Source organism: Oratosquilla oratoria, chromosome 5 (genome assembly GCF_046742065.1).
Source record: "Oratosquilla oratoria isolate Oo_2021 chromosome 5, ASM4674206v1, whole genome shotgun sequence".
Lineage (NCBI taxonomy): Eukaryota > Metazoa > Arthropoda > Malacostraca > Stomatopoda > Squillidae > Oratosquilla > Oratosquilla oratoria.
The window spans coordinates 2,502,912-2,523,467 of record NC_134781.1 but is presented as its reverse complement, the minus strand read 5'-3'; the positions used below and the strand labels follow the sequence as shown (position 1 = coordinate 2,523,467).

The following is a 20,556-nucleotide window of genomic DNA, read 5'->3' as shown; positions in this document are numbered from 1 at the left end:
CACAGATTTAACGAGTGCTGAGCAGCTGAACATCGTTGGCTGTGAACACGTGTGGTAGTCGTGGTGGTGGTGGCGTTACTGGAGTCGTGGTGGTTGATAGGTTGTGGTGGAGTTGGTGATGGTAGTGGCGTTAGTAGAAGATGTGATGGTGGTTAATAGGTGTGGTGGACTCCAACAGCTTAGGCAGTGTGGTGAAAGATCGAAATGGTTCCCACATGACCCCGCCCACTCTCACCCACTCGCCCACACTCCCCAGACCGGTCACCTGTCCCCCGCACCCGTCACTCACCCGTCTCGCGTCACTGCCCAGTCATATCTTCCCCTCCCCGTCTATCTTCCGGTACTGGACACTTGTACCCATACCTACGATCACCTTTGCTCTCACTCTTCACCTTCCAACTCCTACTCCTCCCCCCAGAGGATCATCGACTATAGAAGGAACTATAGGACTTAAACTTGCAGACGTGGGTGAGAGAGAGAGAGAGAGAGAGAGAGAGAGGGAGGGTGGGTGTGTGGGGCGTGCAAAGAGGTGCCCGTAAGTTCGATTCCGGCTTCGGAGAACACTGCCTCGTCGCCCTCCTTGCCTCTTCCACAGCCTCCTGCCCCGTGTGTGTGTGTGCCTCAACCAAGGTCGAAATTTCGTTGTCCAATTATTTCGCCAAACTCCCTTGGATTTTGTTCTCCAATTGTGTTGCCAAATTACATTTCGCCAAACTCCCTTTTCAAGAGGTTTGGGGTAACATTTAGCCAAATTACATTTCGCCAAACTCCCTTTGTAAGAGGCTGGGTTCCTTTACAAGGTTAGGTAGTTTTGGTGGAACAAATGGTAATTTGGCAAAACAATGACGAGATGAGGATAAATGGTTCCCTCATGTAAATACAGCTGCGAATGTGTTGAGCCTCCGGAGTGCAATAGAAGATGGCGCTGGTAGCAGCAAAAAACTTGATTGGAGAGCGTGAACCCCCACAAACCCACCGGTTACAGGAACGTTCCAAGATGTAGACGTCTCCGTGGTACGTCCGCCTCCGACAGAGCGAGCTGAAGAACCACCTGCGTCGGGAGGATAGTGGTTCCTGTGACCGCATAGGGAATTGTGCACTTGATACAACTTCTACTAATACAAGTTGTTACTGTCTCCGTTGCGCAATGTGTGTGTGTGTAAGATCACATCACCCAAGCTGAGATCCCATCCGGGAGAGTAATAGGTATCATAGTCAAGCACGTGGTCCAAGACCATGGGGCTGAAAATTTTATTTCTCCCCCCCCCTTCTCTCTCTCTCTCTCTCTTTCTCTCTCTATCTCTCTCTCTCTCTCTCTCTCTCTCTCTCTCTCTCTCTCTCTCTCTCACACACACACACACACACACACACACACACACACACACACACACACACACACATACACACGCCTTTACATCACGGGTAAACGCGCTCATGTACGCTCAGCTCTGGAACAAAAACGCCCGAGTCGAGGTGCGCCGGGTCCGTCCGTCCATCCATCCATACATACGCAGGAGTAGTGTGACCTCGGCTTAGCGAAGGACGAATGCAGCTTGGTAGGACGTGGAGGGAAGCCGGCCAGCCAGCCGGCTGCAAGAGTCCGGGCCGGATCAGGCCGGGGCGTCGTGGGCTGTTCCGGATTCTCAACACGTCAGTCTTGTGTTGGCTGGGCCGCCGCTTCTCCTCCTCCTCCTCCTCCTCCTCCTCCTCCTCCTCCTCCTCCTCCTCCTCCTCCTTCCGTGGGCGGTTAACTGGTTAGGGCGAGTGTGGGAGGAAGTGGGGTTGGGGGGAACTTTCCCCCATCCTATCCCCTCTTTCCTAAGTATTACACTCCACAAGAAGGGACCTGTGATTTGCTTTGTTTAAAAAGACTATATGGGTAGTTCACACACACACACACACATACATACATACCCACTATTATACATACTTTTCTTGTTGGTCATTTGTACGATTTTTTTCTGTCGCAAGTGATTCCTCAACTCTCCTCGTGCCCACACGACGTCTGCTGGAATCGTCTCCACCCGGATGCCCAGAGGCCTTCTCTCTTGCCCTGCCTCAAATCTTCCCCATGTACAACTTAACAAGTTTTTGTCTATTTAAGAGTTTATATATATATATATATATATATATATATATATGTATGTATATATATATATATGGGGGGGGGGGCGGGGAGGCACGAGAGCTCGACTCGGATGTGATACAGATCAATGTGTACTGCGCTCCACCTCCTCCTCCTCCTCCTATTCCTCAACTTGCTCCTCCGAAGGTCGGGAAGAACGTCTTCGTGGGAAGAACCAGGTCCGGGTTGGAGGGGGAAAGGGGAAGGTTGGGGGGGGGCGGCTGGGATGAGACAGAGAGGGAGAGAAATTGTGCAAGGAGAGATAAACAAAAGCGAATCGGTCGAGTTCCTTTGCAGTGCCGAGGAGGTAAGTGTGATATTAGGGGGGAGGCGAATAAGCCAGACTTCAGCCAGAATGTGTATCTCATCGGCAGTTGTCCGCAAGTCCATCGTCGGCGATGAACAAATGACCTACCTGCGCACACAGACAGTTGCCCCCTCTCCTCTTTAATCTTCCCTGTGTACTTGACCAAGCTGTAATAAAGCGAAACGTCGAGCTAATGAAGGCTCCGTCCTCACTTGTGGTGTTTCTTCTCGTAGACTTTGTCGGCAACTGCCACAATAGATGCAAAAGGCGCACATTTGGGCAGCTGGCAACAACAACTATGACGACGTTTTGTCAACAAATGACCGAAGCATCCAGATAAGGCGGGCGCATGTATCACTAAGTCGATAAATCTTCAAGCACTCCTACTCTCCCCTCTCAACTGTCTTCACCTGTGAACCAAGTCTGCATAAAAAAAAAACTCCTTATACCAAACCTTGAACATGTTCTGTACCATGTTGTCCCCAAAGATAGAAGCGCTGGTTAACCAAGAGCTGTCGTGGTGGTTAGAAAACTCGTTCCGTGTCCTGGGGTTTGCTGGTTTCAGACTCGATGCACTTATCTCCTGTTCCGGTTGGTACTTTCACGTCTGTATTCTTGTCGCCAGGCGATTTTATTCAATTCAACGTTGTCCCATCGGTAGCAAAGGGGGTGAACGCCCCCTAAATGACTAACGTTGACACACACACACACACACACACACACATATATATCTATATATATATATATATGTATATATATATGTAATAATTTGTGGTGTGTGTGTTTCCCGACCACCATGGCGCCGCCTGCACCGTCCCAATTCAATCAATGTATCATATATGGCGCCGTGCAGCCGAGTGCAGCGTCATGGAGATCGAACTCGGGTCCGCGCCAGAGAGATAAAGGCGATGATTGACTGCGTCCAGGTACGGTGAAGCACAAGTCATGGTTTCAAGGGGAGGAGGTGGGGGGGAGGGGGAGCACCACGTGTCCAAGGTCGTCCAGAGGAACCACCCCCCCCTTCCCTTCTTGGTTGTCCTACATTACGGTGAGGTCACACTTGAAGCAAACGGTATCATGACTACACCGTTCCCGTGAACGGAAGCGAGGCTGTATTGACCCATTAACCCTCCCCCACCCCCCACCACAGCTTCCATCTATAAAAATTGTACTGGCGTCAGCCAAAGTAAAATTCTTGAAGTATAGCATTACGGACAAGTGGGTGGGGGGGCTTGTGCCCATTCATCAGAACCCCCCCTCCACACACACACACACACACACACGCACGCACGCACACACGCACGCACGCGCTCTCGCACATTCCCCGTCAGTGGAGAAGAAACACGAGGCGACAGTTGGAATAAAAACACGATAGAGTTGGCCGCCACGGGTCGCAGTGTTTCATGACATGGAAGCGTCCGCCTCGTGGTTGTCTGTGTGCGCGCGTGCCAGACACCGAGCTGCAGAGGTGAAAGAGGTCGTTGCAGATGCCGCCGCCATCACCACCACCTCTTCCTCCTCTTCGCCGCTCCTGTGGCGTGAGGTTTCAGTTTTCTCTTCTTTCTCTTACCAGGCCATTTCATTCATCTGGGGGATGGGGGCTATAAGGGGTCTCGATCGAACTCAACCCCCACTTGTTTGTCCCCCACTCCCCCCCTGAGTCCGCTTCTCGTATAAATGAAATCGTCTGGCATTAGCCGGAAGAAACCTTTGTCGCGACTCCGTAGAACGAGCGGGGGTGGGGTGGGGGGTTCATTCATTATCGTGATTCCATGGCCGCCGCTTGGCACCCGAGGAAGTAAGCGTGCCAAGGTAGCATTATTATAGTTATAACACTGCCTGGGCTTTATTATAGATGTCTTTGTGTTGGCACTGCAGTGAGGATTCGCCATCAGTAGGCACTGTAGCAAGTGCCGGTTGGCTCTAGGGCCGTCGTGTTGTATGAACACTAAGGCGTAGATGAGTGTTGTGTTGTCCTTTCAGTAGTTATACGTGTTAGAACTGTTGAGTGTAATGCTAGGTTGGAACTGCTGTAAGTACCGGTACAGTACCTTAGGTTAACCGTAGTCACGTCCCCGGTTGTCTGAAATTGAGTATATATACGTGTTAAGCTGGCACTCGTCTGTATAATGTATGTTAGTTTAGCACAACGCTGAACACCAGTGCACGTGGTAGTGGCAGTAAAGCCGTTTTAGTTTGGCACCGAAGTGCGCAAAAGCCTGCAGTGGTGTCACATTGAAACGCCTCGACCTCCGGTGGGAGGGGGAGGCAGGAGGATGTGGTGGGAGAGGATGAAGGGGGGACGGGTGGGGGGAAGGGGAGGGCCGTGAAGTGCCCCGCCTGGCCTGGGTGGGGGGGGACCCGACAATCAATACTAGGCCCCCAACACGAAGCTAGTTGTGCATGTTGCTGCATTTCCCCTATGCTGTTTATTATTATTATTATTAATTAATTAATTATTATTATTATTATTATTCATGACCAATGCTGGACCCGGTTCGAGTCCTTCTTTGTGACCTTTAGCAGAGGGAATTGATTCGTGGTTCCCATTGCACCTGCTGATATGGTCCACGTGTCCGCCGTCAGCCACCGGATGCGGTAGGCCTAAACCTCTTGGTACACGTGGACAGGAAATCAACCCATTGAGGGAAGCCACAGAGTGAGCATGGGTTGGTAACCGTACAATAAATCTTAAATTTCGAAATGAAGACTTGCAGTCGCAATACAGAACTTTATATATATATATATATATATATATATATATATATATAATATATATATATATATATTGTCTTCCTTTTCTTTGGCACAGTGCACATAAAGTCTGTTTCCTGGAGGTCATGGCGTATTATGTCTTATTGTTTAACTATTTGCCTTAAGCCAGACGATTTTAATCACCTGATGTTGCAGAGTTGGCCTTGGTTCATGTATGTAGTCACATAATTGGCTCTGAATATAGTGGATGTATGGACGCTAGCGCTAACCCGAAATGGGATTGATATATCGAGTGCTAGATGGACATTGTTAAAAGAATATAGTTGATTATGAAGTGCCAAACATTCAGTGTCGGCCGGCCCTATAATTCATGTGTGGGGGATCACATATTACTGTGAAAATACTTGTTTATGAAGTTTAGTGTGATACCGTTGGCACCGAGTACAGTTGATACAGTGTTACGTAGGCTTAAGTGCCACTTTAGGGAGGATGAGGGTGCCGGTCGATGATGGCGGCGGGCCCCAAGATGACCTTGAACCCAGGAGAGAGAGAGAGAGAGAGAGAGAGAGAGAGAGAGAGAGAGAGAGAGAGAGAGAGAGAGAGAGAGAGAGAGAGAGAGCAAGATGATGCACACATGTATTGGCTCTTAGCACGGTGCTGTTACTGGGTCAGTGATGACATAGCACCCACGTATAGAAGACAAATGAGTGGCAGGATGTCCTGATAAGGACGAAACGGCAAAGGGTATAAAAAAAAATCCCCACTGTTTTCTGTTTTTACCTCGCTTCCCTGCCGCCAGCACCCACGTGTTTCCACAGACGCAGTGTGTTGCTGCTTTCACGCAGGTGATGTGATGTGATAGCCTTCAGGTTGGTGATAAGACCACGGCCTTGACGCACAGACGTGTGTGTGTGTGTGTTTGCTCGCGTGTAGTTACCCTACACGCTGCACCGACAACCATAGTCAGTCATGTTTACATGATGACGTCATGTCACATCTCGGGGTGAAGATGTTGTGGGTGATGTCTGCAGTACTTCGGTATTGTTTCGTCTGTGATGACGTGGTGTGTTGTGTCTGAGCACGGCCAAGGCGGAAATGGTTGCAGGAAGGCTCGGTCGGACAGAGGCGGCGGCGATAGGGAGAGTGAGAGAGGGGGGAGGAGAGGTGGTGGTGGTGGTTGTGGTGGCGGCGGCGGTGGTGGTGGTGGTGCGCGCTGCTCCGTACTCGATGACCCAAAGCAGCAGCAGCAGCAGGAACAGCAGCAGCAGCAGCGGAGGCGGCAACACCGGCAGCCAGCCGGCTTGCTAACTTCAAAAAATGACTGCAGGATTTCAGGCGGCCCTGGCCTTGCTCGATGGCTTTCGCGTCTCGACGTGGACACTTTGCAAGGTCGTCCCGACCGTGTCCTCCCGTTGCAGCCGCAGACACGCCCAGACACACGAACGGTCCGCTGCCTCCGAAATGCCAGGCGCAGTCCCCAGAGACTTGTGGCCCGTGACCACGACGCAATTACCTACGTAGCCGGCTAGACAGGGTCCCCCCACCCCCATACTTCGCATGACGCCGCCCCGGATTTGGCGGCGGCGTCGTAGGTCTAGACTCTAGCCCAATGGTTCACCTAGTGGCATGGGGGGGGGGGGTCCAGACACCCCTCCCGGGATAAATCGGAAAATGATGGTAATGAGCTGATGATTGACGATTAAATTCAGCGCTGAAGTACTCTCGAGTAGATAAAAGATCAGTAGCGCATAAGTATAGGTGTTCCATTCGTAAAATCCCCATTCTGGACTTATACCCGTGGAACATTCCTTACACAGGTAACACAACAAACCATGAACGTGCTTGGTATGTGCGTAGGGGGTACAGAGTACGGTGCCTGCTGCACGCTCAGGTGGTCTGTTGGTGGGATTTTAGTTCATTAAAGTGTGGTGCACAGAATTGGGATGACACTATACATGCCATATCGAGCGTGGAGCCTGGCACGGGGCCTTGTCAAACATGGCATCTCTCCTGCTTTTCAAGTCGAGCAGGTTTTCAACGGATCATGGTGCAGGTGCGCCGCCCCTGATTGTCATGGGAGCTTTGTGCGCGGACGTACCAAACATGACTTGCAAAGTGCTCTGTCATGGGGAGAGCCTTGTCCCGCGCATGACTGCATGCATTCACGCACGTAACCATGCGGATGCCAATGATTAGTGGCACTCGGCTGGGTCCGTCTGTAGCTTTCATACACGCACGAACACACACACACACACACGGCCCGGTGGCGGATTGGTAAGGCACTGGCCTCACAAGCCGGAGAACTGGGGTTCGATTCCCCGGCCGGACGGAGACAAGTTGGGTTTGTCTCCTTTCACGTGTAGCCCCTGTTCACCTAGCAGCGAGTAGGTACGGGACGTTAGTCAAGGAGTTGTGACCTTGCATTCCCGGTGTGTGGAGTGTGAGTGGTCTCAGACCTACCCAGAGATCTGCTAATAATGAGCTCTGAGCTCACTGCCGTAGGGTGGTGTCTGGCTGTCTCGAAAAGAGGCTGCAGCAGATCTGAGGTGAATACATAGGTCGGTGTCACACACTGCGGTGGCGCCGTATACAGCCAGATTATGTTTGCAAGTTCAATCAGCTTGATAAAATAATTTGGCGACAGTGGCCAGAATTTGATATAACGACGACCATCTCCCCCTAGTTAGAATATCATCCTAACTTTTCGAGTCTGATGACTCGTCATAAGAAGGGAGACTTTGCTGTCGCCAAGAACAAGCCGCAACGGCGGCGCCGGACAGTGTGACACCACCGGGCATGGGCGTGTAGAGTATAATTATACGTCACAAACTAGCCTATCTCCTTTGCATGTGCTGTAAACATGGAGGCTCTTAAAGCATTCCAGGCACCTTCTATACTTCAGGGTCGGAACTTTAGTGTATAAACACGGAACTCTTTGACCCGAGGAGGAGGAAGAGGGACTTCTTTGAAGTCGAATAAAGTTATTTGACATCAGAGAAGAATCCGTAAAGTTGGCTTCAAGTTTCCTTGGCGTGGAAATGGCCTTCAATTGATAAACTTGATTCATACGGACTATTTTAATCTGGGTAGGGGGAATCATCACCACCACTACCATCACTGATGTTGTTATTGTTATTAACATCAGGATAACCTTATGTTGTCAGATGCAACGTCGTACTGAGCCCTGACGGCCCTCGGCGTGTCAGGTGACAGATATCATCGACAAGTCCGTTGTGTGACAGACAAACTGGGGGTGGGGAGGAGTAGATCAAGGGGACCATTAGCCGTAGGCCTCGTCGCTCCGTTGAGCTCTCGTGACGAATGGCACAAGCGTACAGGTAACAAAGTAATGTAAACACACACACACACACACACACACACACACACACACACACACACACACACACACACACACCTTTGTGTTTAGTAGACAGTCGTAAACGCACCAACTATGATTGCGCACACGCACGCACACGAGTAAATATATTAGGGAGTACATAAGTTATGAACTTCATCCGGGGGTTAATAGTTGTCCATCACGAGTCAAATACGTAATACAAGATCATGGTGAATCACGCACGCAGACACACACACACAAGCTTGTTTACAAACACGTTCACACACACTATATAAATTCTTGGATATTTCTAGCCAGACTTGGCCCTCGTCCTACGCTCAAACATGTTTACATTGAATTATTGGAGTGTGCGTGACAGGGCACCCGTGTACCGAATCTGAACGCTTTAGGCAGAGCAAAACTGACAAAGCATTTCACCAAAATTGTCAGGTTGGACGGGGATCGCGGTCGTCGGAGACCTCGTTCAAAACACGGAGCCTTCAGCTTCGTGACCCCATCAAACTCAAGAGTGTGACGGTGGCCAGAGTTAGTCTTGGGTTAGACACAACTAAATCTTAAAGGAAATATATCTATCTCTATCTCTCTCTCTCTGGGGTCTGTCCTGGATTTTGGGGCAGGTGGCACTGTCTTGTGCCAAGGAAGGCTCTGTGGTCCTTTTCAGACGAACGGTGCCACGATCAAACTTCTGGCACCAAAACTGCAGCGCCCCCCTTTTCTCTTTGCCTTCCTACTGTTGTTTATTATCAGCCAATATCATCTATGATATCAGTTTACTCTTTAATCTTTGCCTTTATCATTTTCGTCTCCCTCGTCTTTTCGATCTATCTTCGTTTTCAGTTTTTTGTTGCAAAGCCAGTGGAACAAGAGAACAGGGGAGGTGTTCTTGTGAAGGGTGCGTGTCGTGTTGGGTGACGATTCATTACCGTATGAGGAAGAGCCATCGCTTCGGCCTTTCTCTCCCTCCCTCCAAACTCCCAAGTTCGGAAGCGGGGCTCCTAATCAGCTGATTGAAATCTCTTGGTGATAACTGGATCAAAATATATAAAGCACCACTGGATGACGTGACGTAGATTCCATTCGCCTTCAAGAGTGGAAAACCCTCTCAAGAAATCGTTGGCGCCGCCGCGCCATCTTCTGACGGGGGGGGGGGGTGAGCACGTGGCTTCCGGCGCCCCTCGGCGTGGGAGTGCCGACGGCGGGGGCACTTCTTGGGACAACAGGGCCAACGCTGGCATGTCTGAGGACTTCACCCGCAGGTCGCGTTGGAGAGGGAGAGAAGGACAGTGAAACTCAAGACACTTGCGAAAGGAGAACTCGTCTCTTTTTGCGCCAGGATTGTCTGCAAATAGCGTGAGACAGTTTGTGAGGATTAATTCACACCATGAGCAGGTCTCCAACTCCGTAAGCAATACACGTTCATTCACACACATACACACAAGTTGTAGTCAGGTATAATAAATTTGAGAGTAAATAGACAGGACACCACGAGTTTTGCTTAATACGACAATTGGGTAAATACACACGCACAAAACTTGTACATGTCGTATGCTTCCCCTCCCTCGTGGATATATCATAACAGTCGTATTTTCAACCCTGTATTATATTGCTTTTGTGGATACGTGTATATACATGCATGTGGATTATACAAACGATAGTTTTGTCCATTGGTATAACCTATGTATTTTTTTATTGACACCAGTGATTACAAATGGTGTAAGCTGCACTGGAGAAGAATACGTAACACTGATCACTATCACACGTGCATGTTCTGACTATGGATAAAATGATTCCCACGAGTTTCGACATTGCCAATACGTCCGTCTCGTTGTTTGGTCTTTTACGAAGTCAGCCTTGCTCGCAACCTTGGAAGACAGGCAGTGTTATTCCAAGTGGTTGCTGTCCATTGCCAGAGGCGACGAGACGAGAGAAGGAGCGAGAAGAGGTAAGGGAAGGCACGAGAGAGGATGGGTGAGGTGGAGGGAAGGGAGGGAGGAAGGGGAGAATGCATTGTGCTATTGCGCAGTTGGGCTCCCTCACCCTCTTACCCTCCACCTCTTCATGACCCCTTCTTTCCCCCCCCCCCCAATACCTCTCCACTTGTTTATTCTCTCGTTCCCTTTCCACTCCCTCTTTCGTTCTATCGCCAGATCCTCTCTTTCCCCATGTAATGTTCTGGGTTTTCCCACACACAGTCTCCACCCTCTTTCGTTCTTTGGCATTCCCTCCTCTGTGCCCACTTTATTTATTTATTTTATTTTTTTCGCTTTGCACTCCGGGCACAAGGTGAATCACGCCGATATAGACTATCTCTAGCAATATGCAGTCTTCGATTTTTTTTCTTCTATGATCTTGGTTAACTATTTGTTCTATTCATATTGTCGGGCGTGAACAAGGATTACTGCAGGTGCCAAAAACAGCCACTGTAGGACTCTTGGTTGTCATAATTCTCCAACCAGACATCTCGCCCCTCACAACCTATTACCTTGAACATCTTAGAAGGTTCTCCCTCCTTTCTATGAGCCTCCCTTCGAGTCCTGCGTATTCCATTTTTCACGGCAATCCTCTCGGAGGCACACCTTATCGAAAGCTTGCTCCAGGCCCATCCACACACAGTCCACACCCAGCCGCAGGCGACTGCAATCTGTTTCCCTCCGTTGCTGTATTGTGCACGCGTGTGTGCGTGTGTTGCATTGCAGAGGATTTACACATCTTGGTGTTGACAAACAGCCAGTGACTTTCATTTTTAGCTTTATATCTGTGACACCACAACAAGCATACCAGGAGAAGATGCCTCTGACATTGCATCATATGCTGCGGTCATTGTAGAACCTACGCGGGGATTCAGTCATCCCGTGTTCCAAGCTTAGCATACTGCGTGTTGATGCGACGTTTAACTCTTGCAGGCGGACTCGGGGTTTCACTAAATTGAACAAAATTGATCAAATGTTCTGATGTTAGCGAGAACAGCATCTTTAAATTACGTGTTGAGAGCGCAAGAAATGCAACAGACTTTTTTACTTTGGTGATAAACACAGGAGACCGTTGCCAGTTAAAGGCCGCGTCTGCAAGAGACCACGGGTAACGGATTAATTGATGAAGCAGTTCCTATACGATATGGAATGTTTTGCAGTAATCGGTTATCTGGGTTTGTCTTTTAAGGTGCGCATTTTCGCGCCCGCGCCATAACGCACCAAAATTCGAAATTAGGAGCACTAAAAAAACGCGCACCTACGAAAAATCTAAGTTCAAATTTCGCGCGCCTCAAAGACGATATTTACCACAGAATGAAGCCGATCGTCGTGGTATATTCATCGAGTAAGCCTACCTCGTTCCAGGGCTTTACTACTTGGGCTCTTGTAAGGCTTAGTGCCTCCACCAATAGAGAATACATAATGAGTATTAACTAGAACGTAGTATTGCCTAAGGGTAAGTACTAAACAACAAAGACAAGACAACTGCATATAAAGGCGGAAACAATTTGATATATCCCACTTATTATTAAGGAGGCAGGTAAGCCCCCTGTAATAGTCGTATGTTAAAGAAAAAAGACATCTCTGTTTAGTGTGTCGTGATTCAATTCTAACAGTATGAAAAAAGTGTTCGCCTAGCAGTCGTGGAGAAAATTTAGGCAATTGCATTTTTTGCTCGCTCCTTTTTTTGACATTGGTTATTGTTCAATATTAAGGGTAGGATTGTGACAATATTGATTTTTAAGTACTGTTGACATTGGGCCTGGTAAATTTTCTGGAAATCAACAATTCTCGTACTAGAACATTCATTGAACTTGGTCGAATTTCGACCTGTTTTTATTTTCATATTATTGTGATTAATCCAACAGCACTGTATACTGCATAGGTCGACTGACATTGCAGTGACAATATGTAAGATGTTTAGTTTATACATAGTGCACTTGTTATCTGCTTTTTTATTGATGCATTATTTCTTTTTCAGGACGGACTTGAAGTCAAAGATGAACTCAACAAGAAGGTCCGCGGGGACGACGCCCCAGCGGGCACCCCGCCCACGACTGTGGCTTGCGGAGGTGTGGCGTACGGACTTGGGGCCTACGACCCCGCCCTACTGTATATGTGGCGGCAGTACGCGTCCCTTGCCCCGCCCTGGGCAGCGACACCCATTCTCACTCCTGATGGCAAACCCCTCCCGCCCCCACCACCCTCCTTTGTCAGAGACAGGTCAGTAGGTCCCGGTTTGGGGTGGATGTGTAACGTTCAACGTGTGTGTGGATGAAAGGAGTGAGCGTGTGGAAGGTAGAACGGAAGGGCGAGTACATATGTGAAAGATATTGAAATTTCATAGGTTTTGGTGTAAATAGCTAAATATATTTTGAGACTAGCAGGGGTGAATTTGAGATGGGTTGGTCATGTTCCTGTAGCTTGCGACCTTGATCTCCGGTAGGACATTGACGTCATGAATGTCTGTGATGTCATTATTTATCACGTGGTTACTTCTGTGTGTGTGTGTTGTAAATTTTTTCTGTAGTGAGATTTGAATAGATGAACTTAATTTTGTGTTGTTCAGTTGGGTGTTTCTTTCATCCAAATAAAACTATAGGGCAGCAGCCACATGTGTACAAGGCATCATTCACATTGTCACTGAAGATAACCAAGTAAAAAAAATGGTCTATCATTGGAGTACTGTACATTATAAAAGAATCAATAAGGCATGAATGTAGATATAGCTAAAACCTCCCATCTGGATGGCATAGTGCTCATAATCAATCTCCTTATCTTTGCAGTGTGCCGGCACCCGTGCCTGCCTACCTGAGCCAGGGCCCCCCTGTGTTAGTGGATCCTGCCCACGTGGTGCCCATCAGTGAGACACAGAAGTTCGAGCGCCACTACCAGCCCAATGTGGCCCTGGCACCTCCGAAGGTCCGGGAGAAGCTGGCCAGGGACCCAACAAAGGATCTGCCTGGCGCAACACAGATTCACATCGACATGACATCAGAGGTGAGTCGGATTAAGGACAGAGCCTTCCATAAGATTCTTGTCCATACAGTGTTCTGTTCCTCCCTTACCACCACACTTATCCTGAAGTAATTAAAGAAAATGGAGGAGAGTTAGTCTCTTTTGTTCTTCCCCATGGGTACAGTTTGCCTACTGGCTCCATTCCACTTGAGAATTGTAAAGCCGAAGGTTGTGATTGTTAAGGACTTGATTTTGCAGCAGTCATTATTCTTGACTTGTGGGGGTGGCTATTCTATGAACACACTCCTGCCTGGCATTACTGATTATTGTTTTATGTTGCTATATGGGGAAGGGAGTGAGATAGATTTGTAGAGTGTACCCACCAAAACGCCACCAGTAGGCGTTGCTAACAATTTACCTCTGTTGCAGAAGATGGCACTTAGGAAGGGAGTTGGGGATGATGGTGTTGTGTACGTCATCAAAGGGGAGTGCCCTTCCCCTTGCCCTACTTCGGCAGCAGCAGTAGTACATCCACAACAAGAACAGCACAAGTACAGCCCACAGGTGTGCCAGAGTGGCCCCACAGTGCCAGCTGATATGGCCCTTCACAAGACACGTAGCCCTGACAGGACTCCAGCATCCTACAACCCTGAGATCGAGCTCTCCACCACAGACTCAGACACAGACTCTGTGTCTTCCGTTGCGACCAAGAGTGAGTAGAGTAATTTCAGTTCATCCATCAGTTGTGGTCTTTACCAGTAAACATTTTGTATGTGAGATCTCCCCCGTAAACACATTTATTACTAAGGGGAGTTCTCATGGAGATGAATGAGATAGAATAGTAACAACTAGAACAATAGAAAAGTGCCACCTGGTGTGGAAGGGGTTAAGATCCAATACTATCATTTTTCAGTCTGACTCCTCCAGAAAAACCTCTGTAGAACCCTGAGGATATATTAGTCTCTTGCTTGAGAATCATCTTGGACCAGCCATATAGAGGGAATTTATTTCAATCATTTCACTTGTGAAAGAAGTGAACTTCATGAGGTGACCAAGAATGGATGGATGGGGTAAAAGGGGCATTGGGAAAGAGGGGAATGTCTGTTGAGGAAGGAAGGGAAGAAGATAGGGGCAAGTGGAAAATGGTTGTGTATGGATGGTGTTGTGATGCATGGATGGAGTGGGCAGGGGATGGGGGGGGTGAGGGAGTAAGTGTGAATGATAATTTGATGCAGCCTGAAGGGATTTCTTTCCATCTTCTCTCTTTCTGCATGAGGGGACAGAGAGGGGGATTGCCATTTAAATGAAGCAGCCCTGCTGTGGATGCACTATGTCTTGCTACATTGCTTTTGACCCAGGTCAGTGGGTAAGATGCAGGGATGACCCATCATCCAGGAGGAGCCAAGTAAAAGGGAGGGATGGGGGTGAATGGGAGTGGAGTATGTGGGAATGGAATGGGTGGGCGTAGATTTTATGCCTTTGTTTATTGGCTACCTCCCTTGTAAGGGAAAAAAAAAGCATTGGTATATGTATGTATGTATTTCACTTGTGTTGCAGATGAAACGGTTGAGGAGGCAGAAGCTCTCCTGCGGGGATGGAGCGACCGTGCAGCTGCAAGCAAAGTGGCACAGCTGGTTGCTGGACTGGTTGGGCAGCTAACTGCCAAGGACCGACAGTATGCTGCAGTCAGTCGGGAAGTCACACAGTTGCACCGCCGTTTGGATCAACAGTTGCGTGACCACCAAGCCACTATTTCTTCACTGCGAGGGCAGCTATGCAGATCCTCCAAGGTGTGGATAATTTTGTGTCAATGTGAAGTCTTATAGGAGAGAGGCTGGAGGAAGTAGAGAACTTTATGTATGTAGGATTACATGCATCAAGGAATGGGAAAGTGGAATTGGAGGTCAATTATAGAGAAAGGGAAGCAAATAAATGTCTTGGGGGTAATGAAAAGTGTCCTGAGAAATAGGTATTTAAGGATGAATGCAAGAAGAGGACTGTACCAAGTCTAGTATATGTGAATTGATAGGAGGTACATGGGAGAAATATGTTGGAATTTTAGGGGATAATATGATTGAAAAAAATTAAGAACCACTGCTGTAAGTGGATGAAATACAGTAAGTTGGTAGAGATGTTGGACACTGCCTGACCAGTTGTCTCTCTTTGACAGGAGGATCAACTTCGGGAAAAGATGGTCCTTATGGAAGCCGAGATCCGTGCCCTTCGTGAAGAAGTGCACCGTCGGCCCAGCGCCCCCTCGCCTGCCGCCCCGTGCCCAGCAGCCGTTGCCAGCAATCGGAGTTCGGCCCACCCGTCTGTGATAGCGCCCACTTCCTCCGTCAAGACGGAGCCATGTGAGCGCATGGGTGGAGATATGTCATGTTAAATGCCACACCCACCTCCTGCAGCATGCCCCAGCAGCATCAGCAGCAACAGCAGCAGCAGCAGCCATAAGGAGAAGGAGCTGTAGCAGGGGCCACAGTACAAACGGCGGTGCGGCCTCAGCTGATACCGTGCCGCCCTCCTGGTCCGACCTCACTGCCACAGTCTCGCCGTGCCCCCGGGGCAGAGTAGTAGTCACCACCATCTTTGTTCACAGCAGTGCCGCTGCACCTGCAGCAGGAGGCGCCCATCACACACTTGCTCACTGCTGCCTTCGTCAGCAGGAACACCTCCACCCAGAAGGAAGGCAGCTCAGACCGCTTGTTTACAACCGGTTCCTACTACTCGAGCTACACTCTTTAATTTGGCGTCATAGAGGGAGAGATGTCTTAGTTTAGCTCTGCAGCCCCATTGCTACAAGCAATTTGGACTGCAGGATCTTATGTCCTCCACACTTGGTGCATTGCTTCATTGAGGCACCTGCTGGCAGGCTGGCTGGTGGGCCTGCTCACCCGGAAGTTGCTGGGCCATTATTGACTGCTTGCCATTGCCCTGGCGACGGCGACGAGGACGGGGCAGGTGTTGGCAAAAATGACGGCGGCCAAGGCGTCTCTGATCTCAGCCCACACTGCTCCGCCTCGCGGGCTTTCCCTGGTGCTACATCACTGCCCGATGCCCGCACCAGCCCAATTATTATGGACCTTTGCCCAGTTTGGCCACAGCCTGATGACATGGGACAGGAGAGAAGAAAAGAAAGTAGAAAGTGAAGAATAAAAAAAGGAGAGGCCTGGCTAAGCTTAGCTAGGCCTTGGCTTGGCTGGCTTGTCTTGGCATGCGTGGCGCAACTACAGAGATGGAGGGAGACGGGGAGGGGGGGCGTGGGTTCGACGCGATGGTGCTCAAGTCCTTGCAGCCTTTGTTTCCCGTTGGTTTTGCTACACGAGTGAGGCAAGACTGATTGCGGCTGGCACCGCCTTGGGTGTGGGGCGTCGTCCATTGGCTGCGGCTTGGCCACATGGCAGTACTGCCGCAGTCAAAGAGCCGCCAGTCCTGCCTGGCCCAAGGAAAGCAAGTACAAACTCATAGAGTTAACAGAATCTGCTTGTTAAAAGAATTTAAAATATATTAGTGTGTAACGGTATTTATCGGGGTCTGCCTTGTGGGTAAGGCGGTGCAAACCTGCTGTCCGTGCACGCATGTACAAACGACCACAGAACTTTTGTGGTTATGGTGTGTATGTGCATATGCAAATGTATATGCCCACATTATATATATATACACACACACACACACACACACATTGTACTCATGTATATAAACACACAAACATACACAAGAACCATCCATAAATTTCGAACAAGGCATGATATATGATTGCAGAGCAGAAGACAGGACTACAATTTAGACAGTATATATACATGGAGTGTGAGAAATGGACTTTAAGCCAAACAGTGCAAATTATAGGAAATGGGTAAAACACAAAGTCCATCAGTGAACTAATCAATGAACATTTACAAAAGCATGGGTGAAATGGAGTCAAATGTTGATCAAGTTTTTCACTACATAAACATAATTAAAAAAAAAAAAAAACTAAAGTAATGCCTGATATGCCTTAGAATTTGCAGAAAAATGAAAAATATTGCACCTGTTATTGCTGAAAGAGAGAGACAATTGTAGTGTTCATGTCATTAAAGGGAGCAGATAAAACTTGGTCTAGGAACAGGAGGCAAAAGGTCATAAGAACAAATTGGGGATGTCAAGAAACAATTTTCCTTGGAGATGCACTGTCCCCAGGAATAGCCTAGAATTTAAATAGCCCAAGCTAAGACTACAAGTCTGTTCAAAACTAGATATGATTGTAGGAGAAAGAGATGAGACCCCCATGAGTTTAACTCTTTTTTCCTGTACATTACAGTTAGGTAAATACATGAACACACACCCTTGTACACACTAGAACACACTTGCCCTGACCTATATATTGAAGTACACAAGACTTGTATGCATTCAGACAAATATGCACACCCATGAGTACTCTCATGTACACAGATTTCAAGAAAATTCACAGGCATAAGAACTGAAACTGACTATGCACTTACTGATATATGCAAAATGGGGTCATGCCACTGGGTATAAACCATGTACACAATGCTGAGCAGAATCATGATACAAAAACCATATTATATCTCAGACAGGATGCAAACAAGCCACTCTCACATCCTTTACTTTAATTGCTTAGGCAGGAATTACATTAGCAGGCAGTACAGTGTATACAAAATAAAGTAATGAAATTGTAAATGGAGATTACATGCATAGTATACTCCCAGAGTACACATCATACCTTATCATTGTGACACACGTATTATACATTACATTCAGTTCTGGTATGTCACTTGTCATACATCTGATATATGCAGACAAACAGACTAGTGCAGATGCAGAATACAGATAATATGCTATGTCGTATTATGTATATATGTGCACACACACACACATACAGTATATATATATATATATATATAATATGGGGAGTACATTCACCACCACAACACACCAATGCGGCAGGTGCAGCTATGCAGGCAGCAGCGCAGTCATGTGGCAGAGAACGACAACCGGGCCAGCACGCCAGACGCTGTGCATGACTCGGACTAAAAAACTCCGGTTGTTTCCGGTGCAAAGCAAAGGTTGTTGTTCTTGTAGAGTCTATAGGGACCCAAGGGTTCACCACAGTCCGGGCGTGCAGGCGTGTGGGCGGCTAGTCCATGTGTTCAACAGTTAGGTCCTAGGGACATTCTACAAACCAATGTGTAATGATTAAATCTTACATTTTGTTATTTATATTACTATATTATAATGAATGAGTGTAATCATGCAGTAGATGGGACCTGCCCGCCACTGTACTACCACTGGGCTAACCATTGCCTTGTGTCTTGGGGTGTGTGGATACAAACCCTCAAGATATGTGGGTGTGGTGCCTTGAGTGGATGTGTGTTAGTGTGTGTGTTTGTATGTATGTGTGTCTCTATAATGGCCTTGTATGTACATGTTGCATAGTGTGTACTTGTTGCATAGTGTGTGTTCCATATTGGACGTGTTGCTTCAGGTTTGCACAGCCAAAAAGTTGCTGCAGGGCTACGAGATAATGTCAGTGTATGTAAAAGAGTGTATGTGCATGGTGTAAGTGTGTATATATGTGAGCTTGTATGTACACACCCGTGTCATTGCAAGTGAGCCTGCGCGTGCTAAAGGCCCCTCACTGAGGCCAGACCCCGCGCACATCTTAGCCTGGCCCCTTCGCCAAGCCCATCTTGCCTCCACACTTAATTGCGTACTACTTTCATTTACTTTTTAACTCTTAAGTAAAAAATATAAAAAATATATATAAAAAAAAAGAACTGTTCATCCATCAAGCTTAGCTTGGTTGTGGATGCAGAGGGATCCCTTGAGGTGACTTTCGTGAATTGCAACTTGAAGAAGAGCTCAGCGTTACAAGGAATGATGAGCAGAGTTTGTGGGGGCGGAGGTGCTCTTTGCAGGCATTGTCCGGCCACCAAGTGGGCGTGACGTGATATGTGACGTTGTGGCAGCCACTGCAGCATGTGATGTTGCAATAAGGTCTGCCAAGAACCCGCACCTGCAACCCCTAACATTGGACCCAGTGCTGCACCATCAGCCGTTGCCACTAGCATCAGCCCTCTTAGTCACATGACTTGGGGCTGTGTAGGCAAGTCTGGCATGGCAGTAAAGTGGTACCTTGGGTGTCTGACACCCAGTCAGGCATTTAGAATGAAAATGGAGGCTCCCAGGAAAGAAAAAAAAATATATATATTGAAGAAAGGACTGGTGACAGCAGTTATGCCACTGTTGCATGTTGACCTGCAATGGTGACATGCTTGGAGACCAGTGATAATCTTGGGCCTGTTGGACATTAAAGGGACCCCTCCTGCTGCCTCATCTCACAGCAAAGGCAGTGGTACTATCATCCACTAGCAGCAGAAGGGGAGCCGGTCACCAATCATCTGCAAGGAATTTCTTTGGAGAACGTCTTTCGTTTGATACATCAAGTGGGCGGCCTACTAGTAAAACCGTGTCATGAATCAAGACTTTTATTAACCTTTACATGTTTCCCTGTTAACTGATTACAAAGGATTACAAAGGCGGAGCATGCCAACAGACCTTTTGGTCCATATCTAGGTCAGATGCAAAAAAAAAAATCATAAATTAATAAATAAAAATTATAATGTAAATAACAAAATACATAAATGTATAGGTATAGTTAGATGATAAACAAACAGGTAAATAGTAAATAATAATGAATTTACATAACTAATAAATGAAAATCAAAACGGACAAATGATAACAAAACAAAAACAAATGAAATAAATTATCATTACAGCATCTTGCTTAGGTGTTTATCTAAATGATTTTTAAAGCTTCGAACTGAACTACATTGCACTACCTGTGCAGGAAGTTAATGAATGGAATAAACTACATGGTTGGCAAAGTTGTTTCTACCTACTTCCAAATTGAATCTATTTCCGGACAGTTTGAGACCATTGTTTCTTGTCCGATTCTCATTCAATGACCTTAATTAATTGTTTCTAAGCACATAAAACAAGCCATACTGGCAAGGAATCATTATGATGATAATGACTAGCAGTCACCTGATAAAGGAATAATAAAAATGTAGGATTGCTAAGAAGGGGGGGGGGTGAAATAAGGAAAAGATAGGGGAGGAAAATGC

At 47.6% G+C, this 20,556-nt stretch overlaps 1 protein-coding gene across 2 annotated transcripts in view; it reads left to right on the top strand.

Moving 5' to 3' along the window:
- Positions 1-19,909, top strand: part of Snoo (Sno oncogene) — a 233,447-nt gene extending 213,538 nt beyond the window's left edge. The window contains exons 2-6 of one of the 2 annotated variants that reach the window (XM_076184828.1): positions 12,457-12,698; positions 13,262-13,475; positions 13,866-14,145; positions 14,991-15,223; positions 15,604-19,909. In XM_076184828.1, the coding sequence (XP_076040943.1) occupies positions 12,457-12,698; positions 13,262-13,475; positions 13,866-14,145; positions 14,991-15,223; positions 15,604-15,819 (1,185 nt within the window). In that variant the 3' untranslated portion in view covers positions 15,820-19,909. Of the gene's footprint in view, positions 1-12,456; positions 12,699-13,261; positions 13,476-13,862; positions 14,146-14,990; positions 15,224-15,603 lie in introns of both variants that reach the window. The other variant, XM_076184827.1, reaches the window with a different exon arrangement.
- Positions 19,910-20,556: the final 647 nt, after the last annotated feature.